General features: G+C 36.8%; 1 protein-coding gene across 2 annotated transcripts; it reads right to left on the reverse strand.

Annotated features, from left to right (window-relative positions):
• Window positions 1–175: 175 nt before the first annotated feature.
• Window positions 176–27553, reverse strand: LOC116178056. Of its 2 annotated transcripts, none has more exons than XM_031497336.1 (6): window positions 27243–27553; window positions 22848–22937; window positions 22640–22798; window positions 21715–22587; window positions 8142–8723; window positions 176–1137 (listed from the first exon to the last, which is right to left on the reverse strand). In XM_031497336.1, the coding sequence occupies exons 1-6, from the start codon at window positions 27502–27504 to the stop codon at window positions 194–196; spliced, it is 2910 nt and encodes a 969-aa protein (XP_031353196.1). In that variant the 5' UTR covers window positions 27505–27553; the 3' UTR covers window positions 176–193. The 2 variants fall into 2 exon arrangements, with proteins under 2 accessions (XP_031353196.1, XP_031353198.1); XM_031497338.1 differs by lacking the exon at window positions 27243–27553 and adding an exon at window positions 25389–27131.
• Window positions 27554–27848: the final 295 nt, after the last annotated feature.

The raw sequence follows: 27848 nt of genomic DNA on the forward strand, positions 1-27848 counted from the left end.
TCTTAGAAAAGGCTCCCCTGTAAATAGAATAGACTCAAATAGGTATAGCGATATATAGGAACCCCAAAAAAGGTGTAAAGGCAGTAGATTATTAGACGCTTCTCAACTAAACACAATTTATTGTTAAAGTGACTAACTAACTACAATAAAAATACGTATGTAAAAAATTCAGTTTTTATTTTATACACCATACTTAATTTTCTAAATCTAGCCTCCGCTTAACATACTCCTCAATGACCTCATCGGGTAAATCAACCTTATCTTGACAATGAAACAAGAGAATTTTCGCAACATTTTTCTTATTGGGAAACCCGTGCTTATTTAATTTGCTAAATAAATGTTCTATAATTCTAATGTTCTTTATTAATTTGAGGGATGGCTCCGCTAAGCCCCCGCACCGTTCGTTGTTCGTGCACTCCACAAAATCGTGGTCCCAGCCTCCATTGGCACTTGTCCCCAAATCGGGATACTGCATTTTAAATTTACCTGCCAGCCAACCAGACAGATGAATTAATCGATTTTCTTCACTTTGGTGTGCGAGTATCAAGTGATTGTTAGTGGATGGGGTTGGTGATCGTATCTTCTCTTGTGCTGTGATTTTGGCGCTTCCCTGTTGGGGTTCAGTAGAGGGCGCCAATTCGTTTTCCAATTTATCAGTGGTAGACGAATTCTGCTTAGTAGACATGGGGGGAGGGTCTTGCGTTTCCGGTAACTGAATTCCATTACTTGTTTTTGTATTATCACACTCTGCCAACCAGTTAGATATCTGCATTACTTCGTCCTCTTCTGTTCCACGCGTGGCAGATTTGGTAATTGATGGATTATTAGCAGGAGTTTCCTCACTTGATTCAGGTAATACACCATTACATCGGGGTTGCTCTTTGTTACATGGTGGTTCATTAGTTTTGTCGGATTGCTCTGATAACCTGGTTGTGTCCATTAATTCATCTTCGTCGTCTAACACGCCTTGATTAGCAGTGCAAGGTGTTAACGGAAGTTCTAAATCATCAATTTCATCGAATGATTCTTCTTGCGAGGTCACGCTCGTTTGCTGAAGCACGCTACTAGAAAGATACTCTTCAGTAGTGTCGTTCTGTAAACGATTTAAGCTCATCCGAACAAGACCTGGCGATCTGCCTGAAAAAAGATCTCGTATGTAACAATACCACAAATGATTATTCTATTATAAAAAAATGTTACATTCGTTTTCAAACCTAGGAAAATTTACACATGTACTGCTTCATAGCGAACATGAACGAAAATATGCCTGGAAATAATGGCGATAACTGTTGAAGTACCTAGTTATGTTTACCGCCTTAAGTTAGTTATATTATAAGTGCGTAGTTGGCAATTCTGCAGTCTGTCACAAAATGATGAAAATCATCTTTTCTTTTGTACGTTTCGTTGTAATTTTATTTTCCAAATAAATGTATTATTCAACAACATTGCTTTGCTGCTGCGCTTAACTTGAATAGGTTATGGGCCCAGAGAGTGCCTGTGTGTGTTAAATGTAAGAATACTGTGTGTGTGTGTAAGGTTTCGGTTTCGGTGAAAAATTTCGAGAAGACAATATGGAGTCCGTAACAAATAAGTTGCTAGCGGTCAACTTAAAACCCTTCGACGGTACAGGATTTGCGAATTGGGAATTTCGATTGAAGTTGCTCCTGGAACAAAATGGATTGCTGGAAACGATTGAAACGGAATCTAATGCACAAACCGAGGAACAAACATTTAAAAAGAAAGATGTGAAGGCACGGAACATAATCGTCCAGTGGTTGTCCGATAATGTACTTGAGATTGTCAAGGAAAAGAAAACGGCAAAAGCAATGTTCGACACGCTTAACAAGACATACACTAAAAAGGGTTTGTCTGTTCAGGTGGAATTACAAAAGAAATTGCGGAATATGAGATTTAGAAGTGGATCGTTAACTAACTTTATTAATGAATTTCAAAATACGGTATCAGATTTAAAAAGTAGTGGTGCATCGTTGCAGGAAACAGAACTGATTTCTCAACTTCTATCAGCAATGCCGGATTCGTACCAAAGTGTCACTACAACAATAGATGTAATTTTCACGGAAAAGCCAGACGGAATAACTTTTGATTTAGTTAAAAGCAAGTTGCTGCAAGAAGAAGTAAGGCAGACACAGATGACAGACCAAGGTGAGTCGGCAACGTTTGCTACAACTAGTCGTCGAGGTCAAGGAGGATTCCGAGGTCGTGGAAGAAATCCTACAAATTGGGATAAACCAAATTATAACACGAACCCACAACAAGCAGGAAGTTTCCCCTTTAAATGCCACAATTGTGGGAAGTATGGCCATATGAGGAAACAGTGCCGTTATGCAAATATAGCCAATAACAAGAAAGAACCTCAAGAAAAATGTGAGGACGAACATGTTTCATTTATGGTGGAAGAGATCACTGGTGGGCAATGTGAAAGTGAACGCGACACAAATTGTGAACGGGACACAAATGAGCTACTAAACATTTCAGGTTATGTTTGTGAACATTTTAAACAAATTGATTTCATTATAGACTCAGGTGCTACAAATCATTTGATAAATAAAGCTACTCGACAGTATCTAACAGAACAAAAGCAAGTTAAGTGTGAAATTAATGTTGCCAAGCAAGGTCATACAATATTCGCGAACAAAATTGGAACTTTAAATGTTGAAAGTGACGAGGGACAGCGAATCGAAATTAAAGAAGTATTACAGTGTGACGAATTGCCATATAACTTACTCTCTGTAAAACGAATAGAAAAGGAAGGTCTAAAGGTAACATTTGAAAAAGGGACTGTAAAAGTAAGTAATAGTAAAGGGAAATTAATTTTGCAAGGTTACATTTCCCGTAATCTGTATGTAATATCCGTTAAACTTCCTAATTGCAGTGCAAATGCAGCTTATTTAAGTGCAGACATTAAACATCGTAGAATGGGTCATTCATCTGTGTATCCATCTAAAAGCGTTGAGTGAAGGATCTAGGTAGAGTGGTAATGCCTATATGAAAACCGGTCATCCTTTCCGATCTTTTACTAAGGTAGTCCCTTCTCTATTGCACATCGCGCCTCTGCCCCTCCGAGTCCACGTTTTGCAACACCGACAGCTAACGCCACCGACAATTTCGACGGCGCTTTCCTTCTTTACAATTTACAAGTATTAAGTATTTTCGCCCAGCCGCCCTCTCCAACGAAATCAGTCTTTAGCGTAACTCCAATTGCAACTATCGAAAACCGTTGTAACACACGTAAACAAAATGAGTCATTCTATTTTCATGCAATTGTATACCTGCAAAATATCAGTCCCTTATCATAATTATTGGATCAGATACCTAATTAAGAGCAGTTCTAAAAGCAGCAGGTACGTACGGACGAAATTCAAAAAAGTATACCTACCTAATCACAAAGAAAAGTATCTCATATCATTTATGTTTATGTATTTTGCGATTGTGCGTGTAAAGTAGGTATTGTTTAGAAATTTAAAGAAACTTATCCCATCACTATGTTTATTGCTGATGTAGCAATTTGCATAAACGCAAATATGATTTGCAACACTCATCCTACAATTTTAGGGCACTACCGACTTATTTTAAACCGATAACGCTACTAGGTATAGGTACTCTCTCGCAATTAACGTGACAATTTGAAAAAAAGACAGTACCTACTGAATTTTATAATGATAGGTACCTGTGACTATGTATATTATCATTTATTTTATGTGTTTCCTTTATCATAACCGGGAAGGTCAAAGACAACTTGTTTAATTGGCGAATCTGCTGGTAACTTTATCTAGCTATTCTGCTATCATGATTAAAGGCTTGCTTTTGATGCGGCCGCTTGTTTTATATAGAATATACCTAGGTATAAAATGTGCATTATAATACTTTTAAATAATATGTTTCGGTCACCGTAAACATACTGATTCGATCATCGATCACAAATTAATTTTACAAGGGCCACATGCAGCCTCTGATACGGACCTACCGTAACCGTATATTTCGCCTGTTGCCCTCGCTTTGCTCAACGCTGCTGTGCGCAAATTTAATAAAGCGATAATGTAATTGTAAGGTTAATATTGTGGTAGCGAAAATATGAAAATAAAATAATGCAATCCGGATCTGGATCGCCGACTTGGTTGTTGCCATCGGGATCTGAGATCACTCTTGGCCGCCTATATCTCAAACCCCACGTTCACTATGCTTTTAACATAAGCATTGCCTCTCTACCTAGATCCTTCACTCAACGCTAAAAGTCTGTGCGAGGTGTGTATTAAAGCTAAACAAACAAGGTCATCATTTAAAAGCATTAGTGAAGAGAAGAAAGCAAGGAGGGTCCTTGAAACTGTGTCATCCGATGTTGCCGGTCCAATTGTTCCCGCTACACATGACGGAATGAATTATTATGTGACATTTACAGACCATTACACACACTTCAGTCAAATTTATTTGATGAAGCGGAAAGATGAAGTTTATGATCTTTTTAGGGAATATGTTGCTCTCGTTACCTCTAAATTCGAAACCCAAATATCTAACCTTCGTTGTGATAATCGTGGCGAGTATTGTTCCCAACAATTTAAGAAATTCTGTAAAGAAAAAGGTATTCAGATCCAATATACGGTCCCTAGGAATCCGGAACAAAATGGCGTTAGCGAAAGATTTAATCGTACGGTCCTTAATATGGCACGATCAATGATTTTTGACGCTGGAATGGAGAAGAGTTTTTGGGGTGAGGCTGTGAGATGTGCAACTTACATTTTGAATAGGTTACCGACATCAGCCATTAAGCCAGGTTCAACACCAGCTGATTTATGGTATAATCGAGAAGTATCCCTGGAAAATATTAGAGTTTTTGGTGCAAAGGCTTACGCACATGTCCCTGCGACCCTGAGAAGTAAGCTTGACGTGAGAAGTAATCAAATGGTAATGATTGGATATGTTTCAAATGGGTATCGTTTGTGGAATCCAGTTAACAAGAAGGTAATAACCGCACGAAGCATAATTTTTGACAAAGAAAAGAAAAATGGTTCTGTCGGAATACCAATTGCCGTAATTGAAGAGGATGCCGAGGAGAAAGTGGATGAGATACAGAGCGCTGAGAGTGAAGATGAGTAGAATGAAGCATCAAGTACCTACCGATGAAGCAAGAATTACGAGAAGAAGCACGAGAGAGCGAAGAATTCCTACGAGAATGCACGATTATGATATGGGATTCATGACTGCTTTAGCTGCTGGACATCTACCGAATGAAATTCCTCAATCCTTTGAAGAAGCCGTGCAAGATGAGGGATGGTCAATGGCTATTAAAGAAGAAATTTCGAACCTTGAAAGAAACAAAACCTGGAGTAGCGTAAGGACACCAGTCGAGGAAAATATCATTGAATCAAGATGGGTTTTTACTCGAAAAACAGTAGAAGGAGGAGTAACTAAGAAAGCAAGGCTCGTAGCTAAAGGATTTCAGCAAGAAGACACATATGAAGAAACAATCTATACTCCCGTAGCTAAGATGACATCAGTCCGAACACTATTAGCAATATCTGTAGAGAAAGGGTATGTAGTACATCAAATGGATGTGAAGTGCGCCTTTTTGAATGGCGAGCTAAAACGTCCTGTTTATATGTATCCACCTAAAGGTTTATATAATGTGAAATCTGGTCATGTTTGTAAGTTGAATAGGGCATTATATGGGTTAAGGCAAAGCCCTAAGTGTTGGTACGATCGATTACATAATTTTTTGATTAACCAAAATTTTGTGCGATCGTTAGTAGATCCTTGTGTATATATCAAATCGAATCTGTATCTTTTAGTTTGGGTTGATGATTTACTTTTAATTGCTAATGACCAATATGAATTAGAAAATGTAAAACGTAAACTTACCTTAGAGTTCCATATGAAAGATTTAACAAACAGTAATAAAATTGTATTTTTAGGATTAGAAATTGAATGGATTGATGATACTTTATATATTTCACAAAAATCTTTAATCAAGAAAATTTTATATAACTTTGACATGAATGATTGCAAAATTAGGTCATTACCTGTGCAACCAAAATTAAATTTAATTAGAACTGATAATGATTTGCCTAACGTTCCATATAAAGAATTAGTGGGCTGTTTAATGTATGTTATGCTTGGAACAAGGCCTGATCTTTGTTTTGCAGTTACTTATTTCAGCCAGTTTCAGAATTCTTATGATTTAATGCATTGGAAACATTTAAAAGGCGTGTTAAACTATTTAAAAGGTACTCAAAATTATATTTTAAAATATACTAAAAGCAATAACTCTGAAATTAGTGTAACAGCATATGTAGACTCTGATTTTGCACAAAGTACAAATGATCGAAAGAGCATTAGTGGCTATTTTTTAAAATTAAATAGTAATATTGTGTTTTGGAGAACTATAAAGCCGGCAGTTGTTGCACTGTCGAGCTCAGAAGCTGAATATGTAGCATTGTCTAATTGTATCGCAGAATGTTTATTTCTCAAACAACTTTTGGATGACATTTTTAAATTTCAAATTAAGCCAATTATCGTATACGAGGACAATCAATTGTGTATCAAAATTGCTAATACTCTTGAGACTAAAAGGTCAAAACATATAGACGTGAAACATCATTTCATACGAGAATATGTTCATAATGGAGTAATAAAAATACTGTACATTCCTACTGAGCAACAGTGTGCCGATATTTTGACTAAAGCTTTACCGTTACCTAAATTTCAATATTTTAGATGTAGTTTAGGAGTTATCACTTGATTATTTTTTTGTAGAATTGCAGAATTGAGGGAGGGTGTTAAAGTACCTAGTTATGTTTACCGCCTTAAGTTAGTTATATTATAAGTGAGTAGTTGGCAATTCTGCAGTCTGTCACAAAATGATGAAAATCATCTTTTCTTTTGTACGTTTCGTTGTAATTTTATTTTCCAAATAAATGTATTATTCAACAACATTGCTTTGCTGCTGCGCTTAACTTGAATAATAACAGCGTGAACAATATGAATCTCAATATTATTAAGTGTCATCTGGGTACAAAGCGGCGTCCCAAATTGTTTATGACCTGGAAGCCAAGTGACAATGACTACCAACTGCTACGTCAATAGTCATTTATTTACAAAATAATTACAATACTCCGCAAATTAGATGCGCAGTTTTTGAAAATTGGTAACTAACCTAACCTATTATACTGCATTCATTATAAGAAGGTAGTAGATGGCGCTGTGTTCGAAGATAAGCACACACAGGAAAAATATAAAATGGCACCAAATTATTGTAAAGTAGAAATAGACCGGGGGATAATGACAGATTTTCGGACGTGATTTCTTACAGTATGCCTCTTGGAGTATATTCAGGTGTGGATATTCTAACGTTAATAACACAACTATGAATGAATCACTCCGTGATCTTCATATATAAAAGTTAATTAATTAATTAAGTAATGAAGAACACGGAGTGATTCATTCATAGTTGTGTTACTAACGTTAGAATATCCACACCTGAATATACTCCAAGAGGCATACTGTAAGAAATCACGTCCGAAAATCTGTCATTATCCCCCGGTCTAAAATGATCAGCACTGCGAACAGAAATACATACAGTAAAACCATCGTAACCTTAGAAAATTTGCGCATGCATGTTCGGATTCGTCCGCACTTGATCGGGTTTCTTACCAGGTTCGGCTGTAATGTACATTCGGAACAGAAAACTACAACCAGAACAGAAGTAGTATTTGCACATTACTCACGGTATTAATGTCAATATAATTAAGAAAGTTATCGATTATTTATTACTAGTTAATAACACATTACTCAATTCTACAATAGTCGTTTAACTTAACATTAGACTGAGCAATAATCAATAGCGCACTGAGCCTAAAAACGAACTACTTCTTACTGGGAGTGTACAATCCCTTCCCATGCCTTCTATTAGCTGCACAAAGCATACTTTTTCTAAGGTTACAGTGGTTTTACTGTAATTCAAACGAGTTTGACAGTCTAGTTGCCAACAGAAACTACCAGCTTACAAAATTTAAAAAATTTGGCGATATACTGACTCCTGTTGTGCCCAATCACAGTAAAGATCAAAGCTTCCCTATGCTTTCTGAGTGGGGAAAGAATGATCAAGAGCTTACCGATTGAAAACTTACCTAGCATCACTATCTTTAATCTGTACATCACATGCATCGGAGAAGGATCGTACGCATTTACCCCTTCCCAGCTCCTTATCTCATCAAACAGCCTTTCCAACGAAAGTCGATTCAATTTTGAAGTTAGAATAAATCCAATGTTATAATTGGTTTTCATCGTCTGGTAGAACAATTGAAGCGACTTTATAGATATTAATATCAGTCTTTGAAATGACAGCAGATTTGGTTTACCGATGCATCGCATCGAACGAATCATCTTATACATTTCCTCCAATTTCCTCAACTGTTCATTCGATTGAGTATAGGCCGTCGATTGCGTGCCGAGATTGGAATTCATTATGTCGTACCAAGCGACGACAATTTCAATCAGATTGGCCAGCGCAGTCGATTCTTCAGTTTCGTAACGCCTTAGCACCTTTGCGGTCGTAAGTGAGAATAATTGCGTGGCGAAATGTAAGCTTAACTGTTCAGAGTCGCTCTTTACACGCAAATAATCTTTTGTCCACTTCGACAAGTCGTTCGTTACCAGTAAATTTTCAAGAGGAATTTTACCAACAAGTTCGCCTCTCGGCAGCAGGAAACCTGCAAAATAGTAGATATATTTAGTTGTAAGGATGGTAAGTGAAGTGTAACTAGGTAAAGGACAAGTTTTGCCCAATACCTATAAGAGAGCATGCCACCAGGTCTTGCTTACAGTATTTTTTGCATGATCGAGTACAAAATTGTCAGAAACAAACGGTAAATAGCTGCTTTCTTGAAGCCTATGTGCTGAGATGTTAAAGTTAACGCTGCATTTGCATTTGATAAAGTAAAAAAAAATGTGGAGCAATTCTTCATGTAACTAAGATTCTGCACAATGTGCAAACTTATGAAAAAAAAAAAGAAATTAGAATTCCTATCCTGCTCTCAATCGATGCAAAGTAATAAAGAAAAATATATATTCACTCTGAAGGTGATGTTATTAGACTTAAAAATTCTCACAAATTACAGTTTTTTATGCAGATTGAGAGCAGGCGCGGATTTAAAGGGGGGGCGCAGGGGGCGTCTGATGTTATTTGAGCAGATACAAAAAAAAACACTTTCTCATTGTCACTTATTGAGTTTTACAAGAGACATTGAGACGTTTCATTTCGGAGAAATCATTATCAACTTTATTTTTTTATATGCCCCATAAAAAAGCAGATACTATATTGAGTAGCATTTTTTCCTACGAATAAAATGATGTACGGCACACAAAAGAAAACAAATGTTGGAAACTGTTGGTTTCAGCAAGATGGTGTACCTGCGCACAATGCCCTAATCGTATAAAAATACCTATATTGGACAAATTTGCGCCGATAAAAAGAAAACTCGCAACTTTGCCATTTAGCCTTTTTCTGGTTTGATCTTTTCTTAGTTTATAAAGATTTAGTTATTTGTTCAATATATTATGTATTATGCCAAAAATGTTCTATTTTTAAACGTATAATAAATGTTTTTTTTTAATATATTCACTTTAAAAATTGTATGGGCCCCTCCCTAGACCAAATCCTAAATCCGACATGGATTGAGAGCAACCTGTGTAACACGTGACCGCATGCCGTTTGGTTTTGATTTTGTTACACATAGGAAAATGTACACATATACCGCTTTATAGCGAACATTAACAAAAGTATGTCGGGCGATACCAAGTAATAACAAGAACTGTATTGGCGAAATCGAGCGCGGTTTAAAAGGTACGCTGCTAGTCGCGGTCTTTGCGTTCAGAAAATAGGTGTCGTTTCAGAACTTCTAACGGGCGAGACTCAAATATCGAGAGAAGTGGAAGAGCGGGCATTCTAAGCCAATTTTCGCGAGCGATCGCGAGTTATGTTGAAATTGAATTCTTAGTGAAGTGTAAGTCCGTACCAAATTGCGGAGCAACGAAGTATAAATATCGACGTGTAAAAAAATTTATTCGTGGTCGACATTTTTTTCTGCGTTATGAGAAATATCTTCGTGTATGTGTGAAGATTCATGGTGCAATTTCAAGAGCCAGAACGTGCATTTATGAAGTGAAATCTATCCTAATTGTAGTAAAGAATTAGCAGCTTAACTTGGGGTAAAAACATATTAGGTAGCAAGAACTAAATTTCGAGTACGTCGGGGAAAAACATTTAAACAAAACCTGCAATTTTATGTGTGCGAATAAACGAAGAATAAATTTTTTAGCAATCTGATTCGTACCACGGCCTTTTCATTTAGGGGTGGGTAAAATATACGCGAAGGAACAGTTTCAAATCGAGGAACCACTTTTCAATTAAAAAACGGGATTAAATAAGCTGACAAACTCATAGTGATAAACAAAGCAGTTTTTTTCGGATCGCTAACCGTAACGTCTGGTTAAAAGCAATTCCTTAAAATTGAGTGACGTCTTTGGACAGCGCTGTGTGCGATCTCTGTCCGACGTGCTCTAATCCTTCACTCCACAGTGGTAGGTTTCCGACAGCCCAATCCCTTGTGTTTTTGCTTTCCAACAGTATGATACTGTTCGTGCTCCTTTGTTAGCGCGCATTGCCCCTTGCTCCGCTTACCCCAGTCCATCCTAGTTCGAATACCAGACGTTAATGCTCTATGTGTGATGTTTACGTCTTAAATGTCATTTGAGAAACCAGAGCCAACACTCTTTTTGCAAATTAAAGTAACTTTAAGGACGTAATATGTAATGTAGATGCGTGTTCCGTCCGTTCATCTGTAGGTTTAGGACCTCACCAACGAGAACTCTTAAAAATATCATGCCGAATTTTTCTCCTCTGTACCACAAATTCTTTTCTCATTATCTTCCTATGCATTGCCTACATTTCAGTTCTTTGCAACTGCAGAACTTTGAAATTAAGTTTCAAGGATAACAAGCAAACATCGTCAATATGGGACACGTAGTAGGTATTTATGTTTACGGTTATGTAACTGATTAGAATAATCTCCTATTACAATAATAACGACAAAACACTTGAGGCAAAACTAGTTATCTGTACTTTTATCATTTGTTTTCCACTTCAGCACAATTGAACGCAGTTGGTCTGTTACAGTGACTCTAAAGCATTGAACTAAATACTTGTAACTGAAATGGCATCGCCCGTAAACTAATGTTGCAAGTGTGCCATGACGAGAGAGATGGGTACAGGTAGGTAGGTAGGTATCGTGTTTCTCTCACATGGCGTGAGGATACCTACCACAGCCTACGTTAGGCAGCACGCGATTTAACAATGAGCCCAGTTTCAGAGTATACAGTTCAATGCTCTGTAGTCTATAGAGACAGTGTGGTCATACTGTGGTGTTATTTTCTATTGATAGTTGGGAGATCCGCCATGTTTTCGCCAAATAGGTACACCTAATGGGTAAAAATTAACCTGAAAACCCAGGTGATGAATTTATCTTGCTGGACACAATCGTGACCATAGCAAAATCTTCTAATACAGTTAAACCAATCAGCTCAATTATAAAATGGAAAAAAAAACATGGCCGACCTGGAGCATTACACTGTCTTTATCTCAGAGTTTTTATTTTTACCATTAAGAAACCACGAAAAGTAAATGGGAAAAGTGCAGTGAAGCATATGGTAACACAAGTAAATTTTGGGGTTAGGAAAAATGCTTCTGCTATAAAACTATCCCCATTATCCCCATCCTACGAATTGTGAGGCCGTGATTCTATCATTGGTGAATCCAGAAGTTAAGGCGATTGTAAGCCTTCCACATACTTAATTCCAGAGATGCACACACACACACACACACACCACCAAAGAACAAATGAATAGCAGGTTATGTGCCTCTGCGACTTTGGGTTTCGTTTAATGGACATTTTCAGAAATCAAATTTGATTTTCAAGTCCCAAATTTTATTTTGTCGGTAATTTTCTAAAGAGAGAGAATGTTTAGGTAAACCCGTGAAGACAACATCGTTTACCAGAAAAAAGAATCCGATTAGAGTGGAAGCAGTTTTTCCTCTCAATTTGGAACAATAAAGTCAAGTGCATTACCTTGAAATTGATATTTTCATTTGTTTTTTAATATTGTACACGTTTTGAAGTGTGTTTTGTTACTACGAGAAGAGCTGACTGATAAAAAGATTAGATTCGGCGAAACATGATATCGTTTTAGATGTAGAAAATACTGACTAAGATATGTAATAAGAGGAACTACGATTTACTGCAACTCAAAGAGTATAAAGTATAAACTCATTGGGTTTGCTTTACGCCGGCTACAGGCTATGCATGAATTCGCGATTGGTGAAGCGCACGATTCGCGGGTAGTTCAGGGAATCAATTCGTAAGCAGCATGATGCACAGTAATTTGGTCCTCAGAGCGGTAAATTAACGGATAATAAAGGCTGCGCATTAACGCCAACCGTCAATTGGCCAAAGTTTGGGCTGTGTTCATAGTTAGTTCGTTTATTCGCTGAAATACTATACAGTGATATTCATGTAGAAGTAGACATAGGGATTTCCTATGTCTACTTTCAAACGACAAAAAGTCTTCTGCAGGACGCCTAATTTTATGCAACCGAAATAACTTCTTGAAACAAATAAAGATTTGGCTGTCATATTAATTATTATTTTGAATATTGTTGCTTTACCTTCTCAGAAAATAAATCTCTTAAGCTCCTTTAACTGTTATCGGCACTATACCAATTGGAAATATCAACTTTTTCTTTAGTTGAATACATCGCACACAAACCGAAATTAGAATAGGGAAGTCAAAGCGATAATATTCAAATTAATTAATATGACAGCCAGATCCACATTTGTTGTAGGTACTTAGTTACTTTGGTTGTATAAAATTAGTCGTCTTTCAGGAGACTTTGGCTCGTATGAATAAAAATAAGCAAATGCTTATACTTGCAAAATTCAAAGTAAATACTCGTAAGTGCCCCTTTATACTGGTTTGTTTAGCAGCGCTGCACTGCGTCCTGTCCATCTGCTTAGCAGCGCTGTTAAGTCGCCCAGTGTGAAGGAGCACTTACGAGTATTTACTTTGAATTTTGCAAGTATAATAGTGCAGCGGAGAGCCGCGAAATCGTTCAAAAAATTTTTTCGGAGTAGAAAGAATTGGGGCCCACATCATTTTGTTCAGAAATGTTTGAACCTTCAGAATCTCGCTTTACGACATTTTCCCGTGGTCCTGACAAAAGTTATAGGCCGCTAAAGTTGAAATTTACTCATTTTCGCGCGCGCGACTAGACCACCGAAAGTATTTATTTTCTCAGCAACTAAGCGATATACATCAATCATTCCTTTTGTAAAATGAAAGTACATTTATAGCAGAATCTAAAGCATTCAATTTACCTACCTTGTTATGGACAGTTTTTAGAAAAATGACCGTCAACTTCCAAAATTCGTGTAGCAGATGAAAAGTGCGCACTTTGAACTCTCATAACTTTTTATTTCACGATATCGATTTCCAATATTTATAGCTCATTCGATGCTCCAAAGCATTGTGATTATTTTATTTTCTATAACATTACCGTGAATTTTTCATAATAAAAAAGTTACGGTCATTTAAGTAAAAACCTACCGATCTCGCCGAGTCGGTAATCGCGAGTGAGACGGAGAGGGAAGGATAGTCAGCAGCGTTCGCTAAACAAGGAGCGATGCGTAATTTACTAAGAAATTTCTCTCCGAATACCAAAACTAGCTATTTAGGCCGTTTAGTTTACAAATGCATTCCGCCGAGTTGCATTGTAAAATCTCAAACAATTCATTAACTCCATGTATCTCAGTTCTTTTGTGAAATATATAGGTACAAATAGGTACCTTTCCCTGTAAATTTTGGGGGTTACTCCACATTAGGTATCTCTTGTGCTGTGCTGTATATTGCAAGATCAGCAGTGACAACGGTATGATTTTGTCCCAAAGATTCAGGCTTGTTTTTTGATTTCACTAGACGATGGTTAGGATGGTATTGTAGCTCGTTGGTGGAGAATTCAAAAACGGCATACATATATTGAATGGTAGATACCGGAACTTACTTAGGATTATCAGCATGTACTTAGGTTGTTAAAGTCAGTTATCTGGTCGTTATCTAGTGATAGGTAAACGAGGAATTTGGATTTCTTCTGTCGATGTATCTCGAATTTAAACTTAACTTAAATAATTTAAATATGTAGTCATCTCAATAGTTTCAAAACTTTTATAAGTTTATTTTTTCCCCCCGGTTCTTTTGAAATGTGTTAAATTCAACTTTCAACTTTTAATGTAATAATTCAACCCTCCGGTTGGTTGTCTTAACAAGGCTTGATAATAATTCGTTTTGAAACTTAGGACAACCTTTCCGGTTTAACCACCCTTCAGGTTTTTTCACTTGGCTTCGGCCAGTTAATAATTAAAAAACAACATGTTCGTCTTATTCGTCTCCAACGTTTGTAACTTACCGTTTTCCTGTTAAATTTCACATCGCCTGATGATGGCAGTACGCCGAAGCTATAGTCGCTTTTATTTTTAAAAACTTCAACGAATAAAAACTATATGGGGAAGGTTTAGAGAGTTTTGATCACACAATATATTTCAACCCCCATTTCGAGGAACGATGGATCCAAACACAAAAAAAAAAACCATGTATTCGTTTAGGAGCCACCCTCAAAAAAGTGGTAAAGTTTCTTTTTTTCTCAGCAACAGTTACAGAGACTGGTGGTAAGTCTTTGAATAGGTTTTGCTGTATGCCCTTTCCGGTTTTGCAAATAATTTTTTAAATTCCTACCGCAAAAGGGCACACCCCTCAATAGGGGTGCGAAAAAATGTTGATTTCAACGAAATTTGGTATCTGGTGGTTTTTGAATCTGAAATTAGTTTTTGAAAATTCGAAAAAAATAATTCCACTGCAATTCTTGGCCGGACAACGAAAATTGACAAAATTCCACGAAGTTTGTTGTCTAGGTACATACTTACGGAACAAAATTATTGAACAGTTTTTTTAAGGTCATTTTTCAAACAAAAGTTACACTCATTTGCAAATTGGTCTTTCGGGTCAGAAAATGTTCTCCGACAGTGGCATAACAAGTACAGTAAACGTCAATATTACATGTTCTGCTAAAAGGGTGTCTACCTACATTTCACAAAAATTTGTCAAATAAAAAATGATAATTTTATCACAGCGAGCAACTTCGACATCAATGAGGAAACAGTCACAGAATAAGAATAAGTAGGCCATATTCTGTGGAAACAGACGAAAAAAATTCAACGCACAGTCCTTTTTCAAAAGCGAGATACATCGACAGAAGAAATCCAAATTCCTCGTTTACCTATCACTAGATAACGACCAGATAACTGACTTTAACAGCCTAAGTATCTGCTGATAATCCTCCTAAGTAAGTTCCGGTATCTACCATTCAATATAATATACCTATGCCGTTTTTGAATTCTCCACCAGCGAGCTACAATACCATCCTAACCATCGTCTAGTGAAATCAAAAAAACAAGCCTGAATCTTTGGGACAAAATCATACCGTTGTTACTGCTGATCTTGCAATATACAGCACAGCACAAGAGATACCTAATGTGGAGTAACCTCCAAAATTTACAGGGAAAGGTACCTATTTGTACCTATATATTTCACCAAAGAACTGAGATACATGGAGTTAATGAATTGTTTGAGATTTTACAATGCATCTCGGCGGAATGCATTTGTAAACTAAACGGCCTAAATAGCTAGTTTTGGTATTCGGAGAGAAATTTCTTAGTAAAGTAAAATCTCTTAAGCATCGCTCCTTGTTTAGCGAACGCTGCTGACTATCCTTCCGTCTCCGTCTCACTCGCGATTACCGACTCGGCGAGGTCGGTAGGTTTTTACTTAAATGACCGTAACTTTTTTATTATGAAAAATTCACGGTAATGTTATAGAAAATAAAATAGTCACAATGCTTTGGAGCATCGAATGAGCTATAAATATTGGAAATCGATATCGTGAAATAAAAAGTTATGAGAGTTCAAAGTGCGCACTTTTCATCTGCTACAAGAATTTTGGAAGTTGACGGTCATTTTTCTAAAAACTGTGCATAACAAGGTAGGTAAATATGAATGCTTTAGATTCTGCTATAAATGTACTTTCATTTTACAAAAGGAATGATTGATGTATATCGTTTAGTTGCTGAGAAAATAAATACTTTCGGTGGTCTAGTCGCGCGCGCGAAAATGAGTAAAGTTCAACTTTAGCGGCCTATAACTTTTGTCAGGACCATGGGAAAATGTCGTAAAGCGAGATTCTGAAGGTTCAAACATTTCTGAACAAAATGGTGTGGGTCCCAATTCTTTCTACTCCGAAAAAAAAAACTACCTCAAATAAGCGAGTTAGCGCCGGCTCTCCGCTGCACTATAAGCATTTGCTTACTTTTATTCATACGGGCCTTTGTATCATGTAAAAGTAGACATAGGAAATTGCTATAGGAAATCCCTATGTCTACTTCTACAATCTACATGAATATCACTGTATGTAGACTTTGCCCGTAGCCCCGTACTCACACATTTTCATGCACTACAACGAACATGGATAAATCAGGCATCACGCATACGAATTGTGAACCAACGCATGATCTGTACGCTCTGTTAGCGAATTACTACAAACTACAACGAACTGGCAGAATCACGCATCGCGCATCACGAATCGCAAGTAGGTACATGCAGTCTGTAGCCATCTTTTAGACAAAAATAATGTTGGACAATACTCTTTCAAAATTTTGATTAGCAATTAATCTACAGTGATATTTATTAAGAAGTAGACATAGTAGACCAAGAGCCAGCGATATTTTTTGAGTTATTTCATTAGTCATGAAAATGTTTTCACTGAATATGCAATATTTGTTTACTCACAAAAACCACTTCTGGCAGCCTCTAATGGCCGCGTTGTACTACCCTACATTTCAAAGTGGGTTGAAAATAAGAATGAATTTGTATTAGTCATGAAACTTTAGGAAACTATTTTTGATAGTATTGTGAATGTATAAACAATTTGCCAGAACACTTGTGTCGTCGTGTTTGTGTTTAGTTATAGAAAACGCAAGTTATGAGTGTTAAGGATTATTTAGCCTACGGTAATTAAAACTTAATTTAAATTTGTTCAATAGATCGCTTGTGCATGGTACATTATTTACAAGCCATGTGTGCCTCTCTTTATTACAGCGTTATTGATGAAATTAAAATAAATTTGTTCCATCAATGGTTAGTTTTGTGTTTAATCAAGCCCAAATTACGACCTAGATAAGGAGTTTTCATGGTAAATTTTTCTGTTGGTACCCAGGGTCCCAGCTGGTAGAAGTTATGTAATATGATTCTTTGTAACTGTGGAGTTGATCAAGGCTACCGAGTTTTCTCTATAAGATTATTGTAATTATAGTTATTGGTCCGGTAGTAAGCCATGTTAGGTTATGTTCATTTAATATAAAATGACAATCTCATGTTAATGTACAAAACCTAGTTGCCAGATTTAGTTTTGGATTTTGTGGTACTTTTATATAGTACAGGAAAATTGTCCAAAATAGACAAGAAAATTGCGAAGTAGTTGAAACTTGGTATAGACGTTTGAAAATACACATATTTCAAGGAACCGAAGAGTCCCTAACCACAAGAGGTGTGCTGGAGTGGTCATGCTCAAAGAACGTAGGGTGAACTGAATTTTCACTTTTTTAACAGGAAGTGGCAGTTAAATCCTATCAAAAAAGATACTTTGTGACATTTGTAGCGCATTTTTTAAGAATTAACAAAAAATGTGCTATAGTATGCGTTTTGTCCGTCCGTCCGTCCGGACCCACTTTTACCGGTTTGAACTACGTTTAGGGAAATGGTACTAGAGTCCTGGAATAGGTAGCCTATATCTTGAAGGTGTGCCAGGCGGCCATCATATTTCGCTGTTTTCAGCCCCCCCCCCCCCATTCATTCTTTCCTGAGATGCTGTTTTTGATAGTACAATGTGCATAACTTTTACATACGAAAACCAATTGGTTTGAGATTTTGTATACGCATGCCTTTAGTGGTGCCAAGTAAAACTTTTGTAAACGGAGGGGGGGGGGGTAAACACACACGTTCTACCTTTCATGGTATTCTAATGAAAGGTCTCATTGAAATAAATTGGTGTGTACAAACAAACTAAACTATTACTTTCCCGCGCGACTCTTTCGAGATCAGTGGGTGACGGGGTCGTAAAGATGTTTGAAAATTTGCTCCATGTATGCAACCGTACTGTTGCACAAAATAAGTTGTAGTACACTTGTACGGATTGCGGTTCTCGCGTCAAGAGTGTTCTAATAGGCTACAATGAGCCGTTGATTTTCTTCCATCCCCACTGTTCGGTATTTTTGGTACTACGAAGCCATATCTGAATTTGGTAGAATACTCGTGAGTAATGCTGAGCGGCGGCCACTCAAGTTAGTGGTAATAATTCGGCCCTGATTTTTGCTTTTGCAGCAATTTTTTAAATTGGTAAAACCTATATGAATTAACGGAAGATTTCAAATTTTCTTCTCGCCGTATACCATCAGAAAAATGCGTTCACCAGCTTCTCTTACTTATAATAGGGTTGTAATTTTGGTCATTGAAGGTTCTCACTATAGCTAATTGCATTTTGTTTTGCAAGAGTTTGAAAAATGGTAATTTTTGCTTCTGAAACATACAATATGTGGTATCACTACTGCAAAAATTTTCTTTTTAGTCTTGCCTTTATCTGACTTTATCTTTATATTTTTTGATGTTAAAGGCAAGAGAACAAGACTACACGCATGTTTCTCTATTGTTAAACATTTCTATTGCGTCATACTTTCATTAAAAACAAACCGATACAACAAAATATCGAAGGATCCTCAGGATTACCATCACTTTTTTAACGACCATTTATTTTTATCTTGAAAGATACATATAGTCAACAAAAATGCATCAATTCATGTCTTGGGCATTGAGATAATGCTGTTAGTGTTTTTCCAAACGATCTTGGTGCATAAATAACTATTTTGAAAACTTGGATGGAAATACGTATGGCTGCCAAAAAAGGCATTAAGATTCATGTCTTGGCCATTGTCCTTGGTCTTTTTCCCAACGATCCCGGTGCAAAAATAACAACTTTGATATGTTTTGATCAGAACACGTCATAAACAGCAGAATTTTTTGTCTTCCTTATTTCGCCGGTGCCTTTAAACACTGAAAGTGGATACGGAGCAAGTTCATACTTGAAGACTTCCACGAGATCATCCTATTGGTTCTGCGTATACAGTAAAAATCCGATCCGGGAAAACTTTACTGTGTGAACTAGCCGTTACGACAGGTGGGCGAGCGGCGCGAAGGTTTTTAAACCTTCATTTTGGGCTGAGCACACTATGTAACGCTAGGGACTCGTCGAATTCTTAAACAGAATATATTTATGTATAAGTACACAAAGTTACAAAGACTTCGCAATTTTCTTGGATATTTGACGAATTTGGATGCAATTTGACTGTACTAATAGGTTAATACGTATAAATTTCATGAGAAACAACTTGCTGAATCCGTTTCAACTTTATTGAGTAGGAAAATTATTAATTTTTTTTTTTCAAAAGGCTGTTATATATGAACTTATTTACAATTATAGGTTGGCAGATTGGTGGCGGTGTATTTATTGCTTCGGCGTTGGAATTGGAACTAAATGAATCACAATTTCGTTACGTAGCAAAATGCGGTCTTATATGAACGCTCTAACTAGAACAAAACACGTCATATTTCTCGGAAAGATTGCATCACGTCTGCCTTCGTTCTTTATCATCGATAACTAATCATTCATGGCACCTCGATGTCTATCGGAATTTCTTGAATATTCGATACACTATCGAAATAGAAACTTTCAAAAAAAAATTTTCGACTCCCCTAAAGTTCTCAATAATTTCAAGAAAATTATACACAACCTCACGCAAAAATTGCAACTCGATAAACCCCCCCCCCCCCTCCTCATTTCCCATACGAAATCTTTACCTCAACAAGGCGGGGGAGAACAGGAAGGTTAGCTCTCGGTATCCAGCGTGTTCGAGGGAAAACTACCGAAAAGCGCATATTTACTCAAAAAGTTCTAACGTCTGTACCGCGCGATCAGTCTTGACCTAGGAGAGCACTAATCGCACGTAATGTTAAGTACCTCTGTATCTCTCCACCTTCGTTCGCTACGAATTGTTAAACTTGCCACTTTACCGCCCTCCCCATGCTTCTTGAGATGGAATTGCCGATCCCCCAGGTTCACTATTGTAGCGAATTTTCTAGAACGTTGTTACGTTCACTTTCAGCAAATCGCCTTTAGATGAGCACACGGTAAGCTCAGGCAAAGTAGGGCCGAGGTGAGTAATGGGGTTCTCATACAACGTGTCAACGTTTAACTTTAACTAAAATTTTTAGCAAAAAAAGGATCAACTCGTAGTCTGTAAATTATCGATATCAAAACAGGCTTCCGCAAAAAACAACAGAACTATAACTGTTAAATGACTATTCAAATAAATGTAGTAATTACAATTCGATTGTATCGATACCCAGTATGTAATCAACTATTATATCACGGAGTCCTTGAAAATAACAATATTACCTTTAAAACTGGTCGTAACGGCCTTTTGCGCTCGGAAGGGCGCTTTTTTGCCTTATCTGTAACGGATAAAAACACAAACAAAAAAAAAACAAGAGGGATAGTGAATAGTGCGCCACATAAATATTTCAGTAATTCGAATACTAAAACCGTAATTACTTAATAAGAGACAATAATTCAATTTGCGTTAACTAAACAAAATCAAAATTGTAGATATCGGTTTCGGACTAGGCCTCGTAACTTCAAAAACTAATTTACAAAGCACAGGTAGCTAAATATTGGTAAACAGATTAATATAAAGGATCTGAAACGTAGTTGAGCTAGTAAGAATGAATTTTCGGAGTGACAAAAGTATAATGTCTCGGATGGTATATCCTTCGTAATAACAAAGTAAGAGCAATAATCTCCAAAAGGTTTCGTAATACTTGCAGTTAAACAGCAACAAATACTCAAGTGTAAATTTTTCGAAGTAGGTAATGTAACATGATATAATGAAAACAAGATATGCTAGATCGCCGTTCTAAATCCGTGTAAGATACTTTTTACTGCTATTAATTAACATTGGCAGGAAACACAAAGAACATGTTCAGACATGTAAATTGCATGCTATTAGAGCCTTAAAAACTCGTCTTGCACTAAAGCGCCATCTGTTTCAATTTTATTTGCTCGTGATTTCATGAGCGCTAGATATTTGGTCAAGTGCAGGATAAGTCCAGCCATTCGACCAAGTTATGTAACTATCATATTTCTTGAAATCAAATGAAAACCCCAGGCGGTACTTTGGACTAATACTCCAAGGTACAAAGAAGAATTCAATCTAAAGGTCGTTACATTAGAGTACATTGAAAATACTTCATGATTGGCAGGCTAAGTGGAGTTGAGACAACTTGCCCAACATGCACAATTTATGATTATATACAAACTTACAACTTTAAACAATAAAAATGCAGGTCTAGGGCAGTAAGTATAACCATGAAATGTCAATAATACTCGATTATGCAAAAACGTAAGTACAAAGTCGTTGTCTAAACGAATACTTACCCGTCTCCAATAACCAGACTCTAAGAAGCTTTAGCAGATGCACGGCGTCTGGAAAATAAAATATAGGCAGCTGCGTACAGGGATGTGCAAAAGTAAAACTTGTCTTCGAAATGGCCAACGGAGTCAACATAGTGCCGTCCCAGTCGTCGACAATTGCAACAACGTTAAATGAAATTTTGTCCAGCGCCGTTATAACTTCGCACAAAATCTCTTTGGTGATCTCGCGGTCGAATTCCATATACACGGGCTGCTTCCAGTTCGCGCATAGCCCCTTGGCCATGATGATTTGGACAAACTTGTATGGGCCCAGTAATTGATGGTTCGATTTTTCGTATTCGTGCACACAACTGACCTTCATTTTACCATATGAGAGCACCGTGGTCTTATCGCGTGATGACAGTTTTTCACTGGATATCTTCATGAATGTCAGCACATCTTCGATCAATCCACGTTTTAAGTTAATCGAAGCGTACCTTTGCAAAGTGCGCAAGTTTGGCAAAGGGTAGTTCTGCTGTTGCATGAATAGGTACGCCCTCTTACTGAGATACCTTAAAGTAAACGCTTTCGTGATGTCTTCTTTAGCCCATTTTACCTTTTTGTTAATATTCAAAATTTTATCCAGCTGTTGAGAAGACAAGGTGCCCTTGAGCAAATCTTTTATTTTCAATTGAAGCTCGTGCTGGGCGAGAACCAATCCTTTACTGTTCATAGTTTTTTGAAGTTGTTTTTCTAATCCGATATTTTTCTGTCTTTCCTGACCTAACTGTTTGGACAAATTGATGTTAGCGTTGAATAAATTGGTGCTTCTCTCTTGTTCTGTTTTGAAATTTTTTTTTAGCGCGTCCAGTTCTGATAGCAGAGATTTTACGTTCACTACAAATGATACACTAGCACAATTTTTCTGGTGTAACTTGGTCACACTTACCATCGTTTCTATGTTCCTCATTTGGCGTTTCGATTAGGCAAATTGTATCTGCTTGTATCACGACTCTTTGTTGGTTACCAGTTAACATCTTTTGCGCGTCGCTGAATTTACCCACCACCACTGGCTGGGGTACAAACGGGGTTGCACTTGAAGCATCGACTTAAAGAAGAAACACTTATAGGGCATTGTATGTAAAAGGGTTACCTACCGTTATTCGTTACATCTATGTCCATAGCAGTTGCTTGTGGTGGGGTTTCTTTATTTATCTGAACGTACTTTACACCAACAGATGGAATAGCTGTAAGTAAAATGTGCAATGTAAATGCAAAAAAGAGCAAATTTCGTGTACAATATTGTGAGTTTTTTTTTAAATTTAATTAACAAAGTAAGATTTGTCCTTTTATTTTTGGCTGGATCGGCTGGTCCATGAAGTACGTCTGTATGAGCAACCTAGTATATTACATTCCCTGTGTAGGGGCAAGCCTTAGGGGGAAACAAGTACCATTTTTGGTGTACAAAAAAAATTCAAAATCAAATTAATTCACGTTAATTCAATTTAATTCACGTTAATTCAAATTAATTCACGATAATTTAAATTAATTCACGTTAATTCAAATTAATTCACGTTAATTCAAATTAATTCAAAGGGGTGTACACCAAAAATCAAAGTTGTTTCCCCCTAAGGCGAGCCTCGGAGCTTCTCTCCAACTTTGGAACCGTGGTGCAGTCTTGGGTTTTGACGACATTTAAAGTTTTTTGTTGTTCGAAGATCCGCCCACAGTAGTTGGTGCAGTAGTGGCGATTAAACACTTGGATGTCAAGGCCCGTACTTCTCAGCTGGGTGCTTAAGGAAGGTGACGTTCCTAGCTAACTATTGAGATTCAAAAAGTTATTAATATGCTAGCGAGTTCCGGGATACATAGGTATTCATAAATAGCAAACGCGTTATCCCTTGGGGAAACTCCGCAACATTTTTGTACAACTTTGCCATTCAAAAAAATTTAAGAAGCCAGATTATTTTAAACCTACAAATAAACAAATGTCCAACCCCGTTTATGCTTCCGGGATAGGATTGTGGTCAATGTTTCGCCTACTTTCGTAAGAGGCTTCATCAGCACAAGAAATGTAATTTTTGTTTTATTATGCGGAAATTACCGATTCGTTTGATGTATGTACTGACTTGTTGTTTGTAACTAACATTTTCCTCGTGAATGAAGCAGTCACGGGGGTGGTAAAAACTGTACCCATTCCACACCTAATTCCGTGATCTTCTTCGACTTTCAACTGTAGGCTCGAAACCCCGAAACTAGGGGCGAGTTACCTATCTTGCCGGAGCGGGATTACGCTAATCAAAGCTCTTCAGTTTAGAATCTATGTGCGATAAATTAGTTACAATTGGTAATTTCCACATAATTATCTTATCTCTAGTTAAATTTGCATATAAGGCAATGTAATTTTCCACCAAAGATGTGTCACATCCTGTTCAACCTTTTTTAGAATCTTGGTACCTGCTTACTTGACTTACTTTATTGGTAAGTTCTTTTTTTTCCCCAGCCTATTTCTATTTTTATTCTTTGACCTACCATTTTCAAAGTTTATTTTTGCAATGTAATTTATTTCGACTTAAATTTCCGAGCTTTTACAATCATAATAATAACGATCATTATTAAAACAAACTTCACAATTTAAGTGTTTTATTTTACGTTCCTTCCCTACTGTGCTTCAGGTCATAGCGTTGTTTACAACGAACGTAAGGGGTTGACTTTATTTCCGTGTTCTTATAGTGTGAAGTTAGCGTAGAACCTAGGGGTTAAGTACACTACACATAGATACGACCTTTTGCCTAACATGACCTTGAACCTAGCCCGACACGAGCTCAAAACAATCCTAACCTGAAACCTAACCTAGAATCTAACCTCACCCTGAACCTAACCTAAACCTGATCTTGAACCTAACTTAAACTTTGAACATAACCTCACATTGAACCCCATAGACCTGGCCTTCAGCCTAACTTGTCCCTGACGTACTATTATATAATAAATCGAAGAATAACCCGTAAAGGTGGCAGAGAAAGAACATCCAGAAAACTTCAACAATTCTTCAGAAAATACAGTTTCTGTTTCTATATTTTTGAGGCAAAATCTTTTGGAGAATTCAATTTGTACCATAAGGGAAACCATCGATTGCAGAAGACGTTATATTTAAGGTAAGGTACCTAATATTTTTTTATTTGTATAAAAAATAACGATCGGTTCTTTTAAGAAATTGGAAAACATTTTTTGAAAGTAATCAATACTAATTCTTTTAAAAGGAATGCACAGGGTGGTTCACTATTGGGATAAGATAAATGAGACATCACTGAAAAACTGAAAATGTCAAATGTCGTTTTATTTTCCCTATCTTAAACGGTCTGAAATGGATGGTTCCCGTTAGCACGTTCTATGGGCGCTTTTTTCGAAGAATCTGAATCTGTTATCAGCATTTCCATAACAAGCTAGCTGTACAAAGCTATAGTCTATTACTACTTACTTATTTCTTATGAGCGCCATGGCCATATTGCATTTTTTACGAAATGAGATAGAGATTTTTGTCAGTATATATTCAATCATTTCGTTTAAAGTGGTAATTATTGTCTGCAATCAAACTATAACTAATGACCAAGTGAATTATAAAAGTGAGTACAAGAAAAGAAGTGTAGTGGCAATATTCGTCAAAACAGCCACAGGGTAATAAAGAAAACGTAGTTCACCTTCTACTGATAAATGGAAGATGAAATAATCCAGCGTTTTATTTTATACACCCAGCGCCGTATTACTGACCAGCTTGCGTTGTTTTTGCGGGACAGCTTCAAATTTGTCTTTTTGGAGAAATTGTACCAAGATATCCAGGAAAATCGAGGGATGGCAGTATAGATATCCCAGACCCCGAGTCTACCAGAAGAGGCGAGAAGGGTACATTGAGTCGACGTAGATCTGCGAAGTTTGATTGGCAATACAACAGACCTGTGGGAATTAGATACGAGGCGTAAAAAGTTCCATCCGTCTGAGGTCAGCCACTGCTACAATTGCAACAATTAAAAAGGTATTTTTTTCTCATTATTTGCGTTTTGATTGCGAAATACGAGTGAACTAAATTAACCTCGAAATTATTTGTGTGCGTCATATCGAACGTTTATTAATAATAATGTATTTAAATGTTGGTTAACCTTTTGTAATTATTGCTATTCTACAAAGGAAAGTAAAAAGAGTATTTTGTGGAGTCTGAAAGCGAATTACGTAAACTCTCCAAAACATATAGGAGTGTACATTTCTAAATCAGCATCCTTCCAAATTTTGATTACAAATTATTGACAATTAATGAGATATCGATGAAATAGAAATGAACAAAATTCTTTCCTATGCTGAAACTATTTTTACCTGGGTTAGCTGGAAGTAAAAGTACAACATAAGTTCCAAAGGTAGGTACTTCAACATAACAAGACGAAGAAATGACAAGAATTTACACCACAAACAATTTTGTTTCACCATAGGATTATTCCTTATTTACATAAACTTCTTATTTGGAACTTACACTTCCTTTTTCCCAAAGAAATTCATGCATAAATAACGATTTCGATATCTTTTGTGTACAAATATTTTAGTCACCAAAAATACACATGAATCACTTCTTGGGAATCAAGCAATCGAATTTGGTCTTTTTCCCGAGAAAATTAATGCATAAATAACCAATTTTGACATCTGTTGATTAAAAATATTTTGGGACCAAAAATGCATATGGATTACTTCTTGGGCATCAAGGAATAGAGTTTAATCTTTTTCCCAAATTGAAGCACAAATAATGATTTTGCTCGATTTTGGGTAACAACCTAATGGATGCCAAAGTTAATTTTTGATAGTTCCACAGCTGGAATGCATTAGCTTTCATATAGCGAAAACCTAACGAGGTCTAGGGACTGAGCTATCAGGGGGAAACCGCTGGACATTACATACAGCAAATGAACTCCAACATCGTCCAATTTCTTTGTATTCAATAAACCTATTTATATGCAATTATTTTTTTCAAATACCTACCTTACAAATAACTCTGTAAATAAAAAAAAATAGTCGTCATTCATTATTATTGTCATTCAAAAGGTGAAAGCACAAATTTGATCTTGTTGTGTAGCACACAAATCCTTTATCGAGATGGATTTCTGGGTTGAAGCCTGAAGGCAATGCAAGCAAAGCTCGAAGCAAAGCAATCAGATGGAATTATAAAACTAATTAATGCATCTGCAACTTAGATGCTTCCAACAAAATCACATGTCTTTGCACCTTACAAAAGACTGTGCTTATCCACTAAGCTTTAACTACCAGTACAGACAGCTTATTTTCGATTATTTCCGAGACAGATAATTTTTCTTCAAATCTTATTGGATCTATTTGGAATTCAAGGGGATTGTGTACACTGAATCTCCAAATAAGAAAATTAGAATCTTCAACAATACAAATTCAAAGACTTAACAAGTATTAGCGGTAACAACAGCATGCACCCTTCCTTTCCCCTACATAAACCCCTAAAAGGAACAACAAATATGTTTCCTGTAGGATTTTACAACACTCACCATTTTTATGAAGTCTTCTTCTGCTACGCGTGCCGCTCTCGCTAAAAGTTGAACAGTTAAAGGAGAAATCTTCGTCCTTAAAATGCCGGGAACAAATTCGGTCGCCATCCCTTGGGATCCAATCCGGCGAACGGTTGCAATACAACCTCCATTTTCTGAAGATCGAAGGATTTTGAGGGAATCTATGAAAACTAACATCCGCGACGGCGACTTTCAAACTTTTGTTATTGCAATGCGAAACCGAACAATATTCGCCGCCCATGTTTGAAAACGACGTTACTTTTATTTACGTTTGGTGAACATAACCTTTTCTAACAGATGGCTGTGACATACACAATGTACAGGGTGGCCAAGTCAAACATTAGCATAAATAAAACACATTGTATTTCTGAGCATTATATATCTGGTTACAACTTTATTCGATTGCTGAAACCGTATACTAATATTTCCCAAAATGAAAATGTTAGACCTAAAAAAGATTTACTTGATAGGCAACCAACAATACTTCACGATAACTATACTGCTCATACTGCTACCTCCTAATGGTTACCAATGTTCGTCCGAGATGGAAGAGATTAAACAAGTTCCCTTCATGGCTTCATACTA

This window comes from Photinus pyralis, unplaced genomic scaffold, assembly GCF_008802855.1.
Source record: "Photinus pyralis isolate 1611_PpyrPB1 unplaced genomic scaffold, Ppyr1.3 Ppyr1.4_LG8, whole genome shotgun sequence".
NCBI classification, from domain to species: Eukaryota; Metazoa; Arthropoda; class Insecta; order Coleoptera; family Lampyridae; genus Photinus; species Photinus pyralis.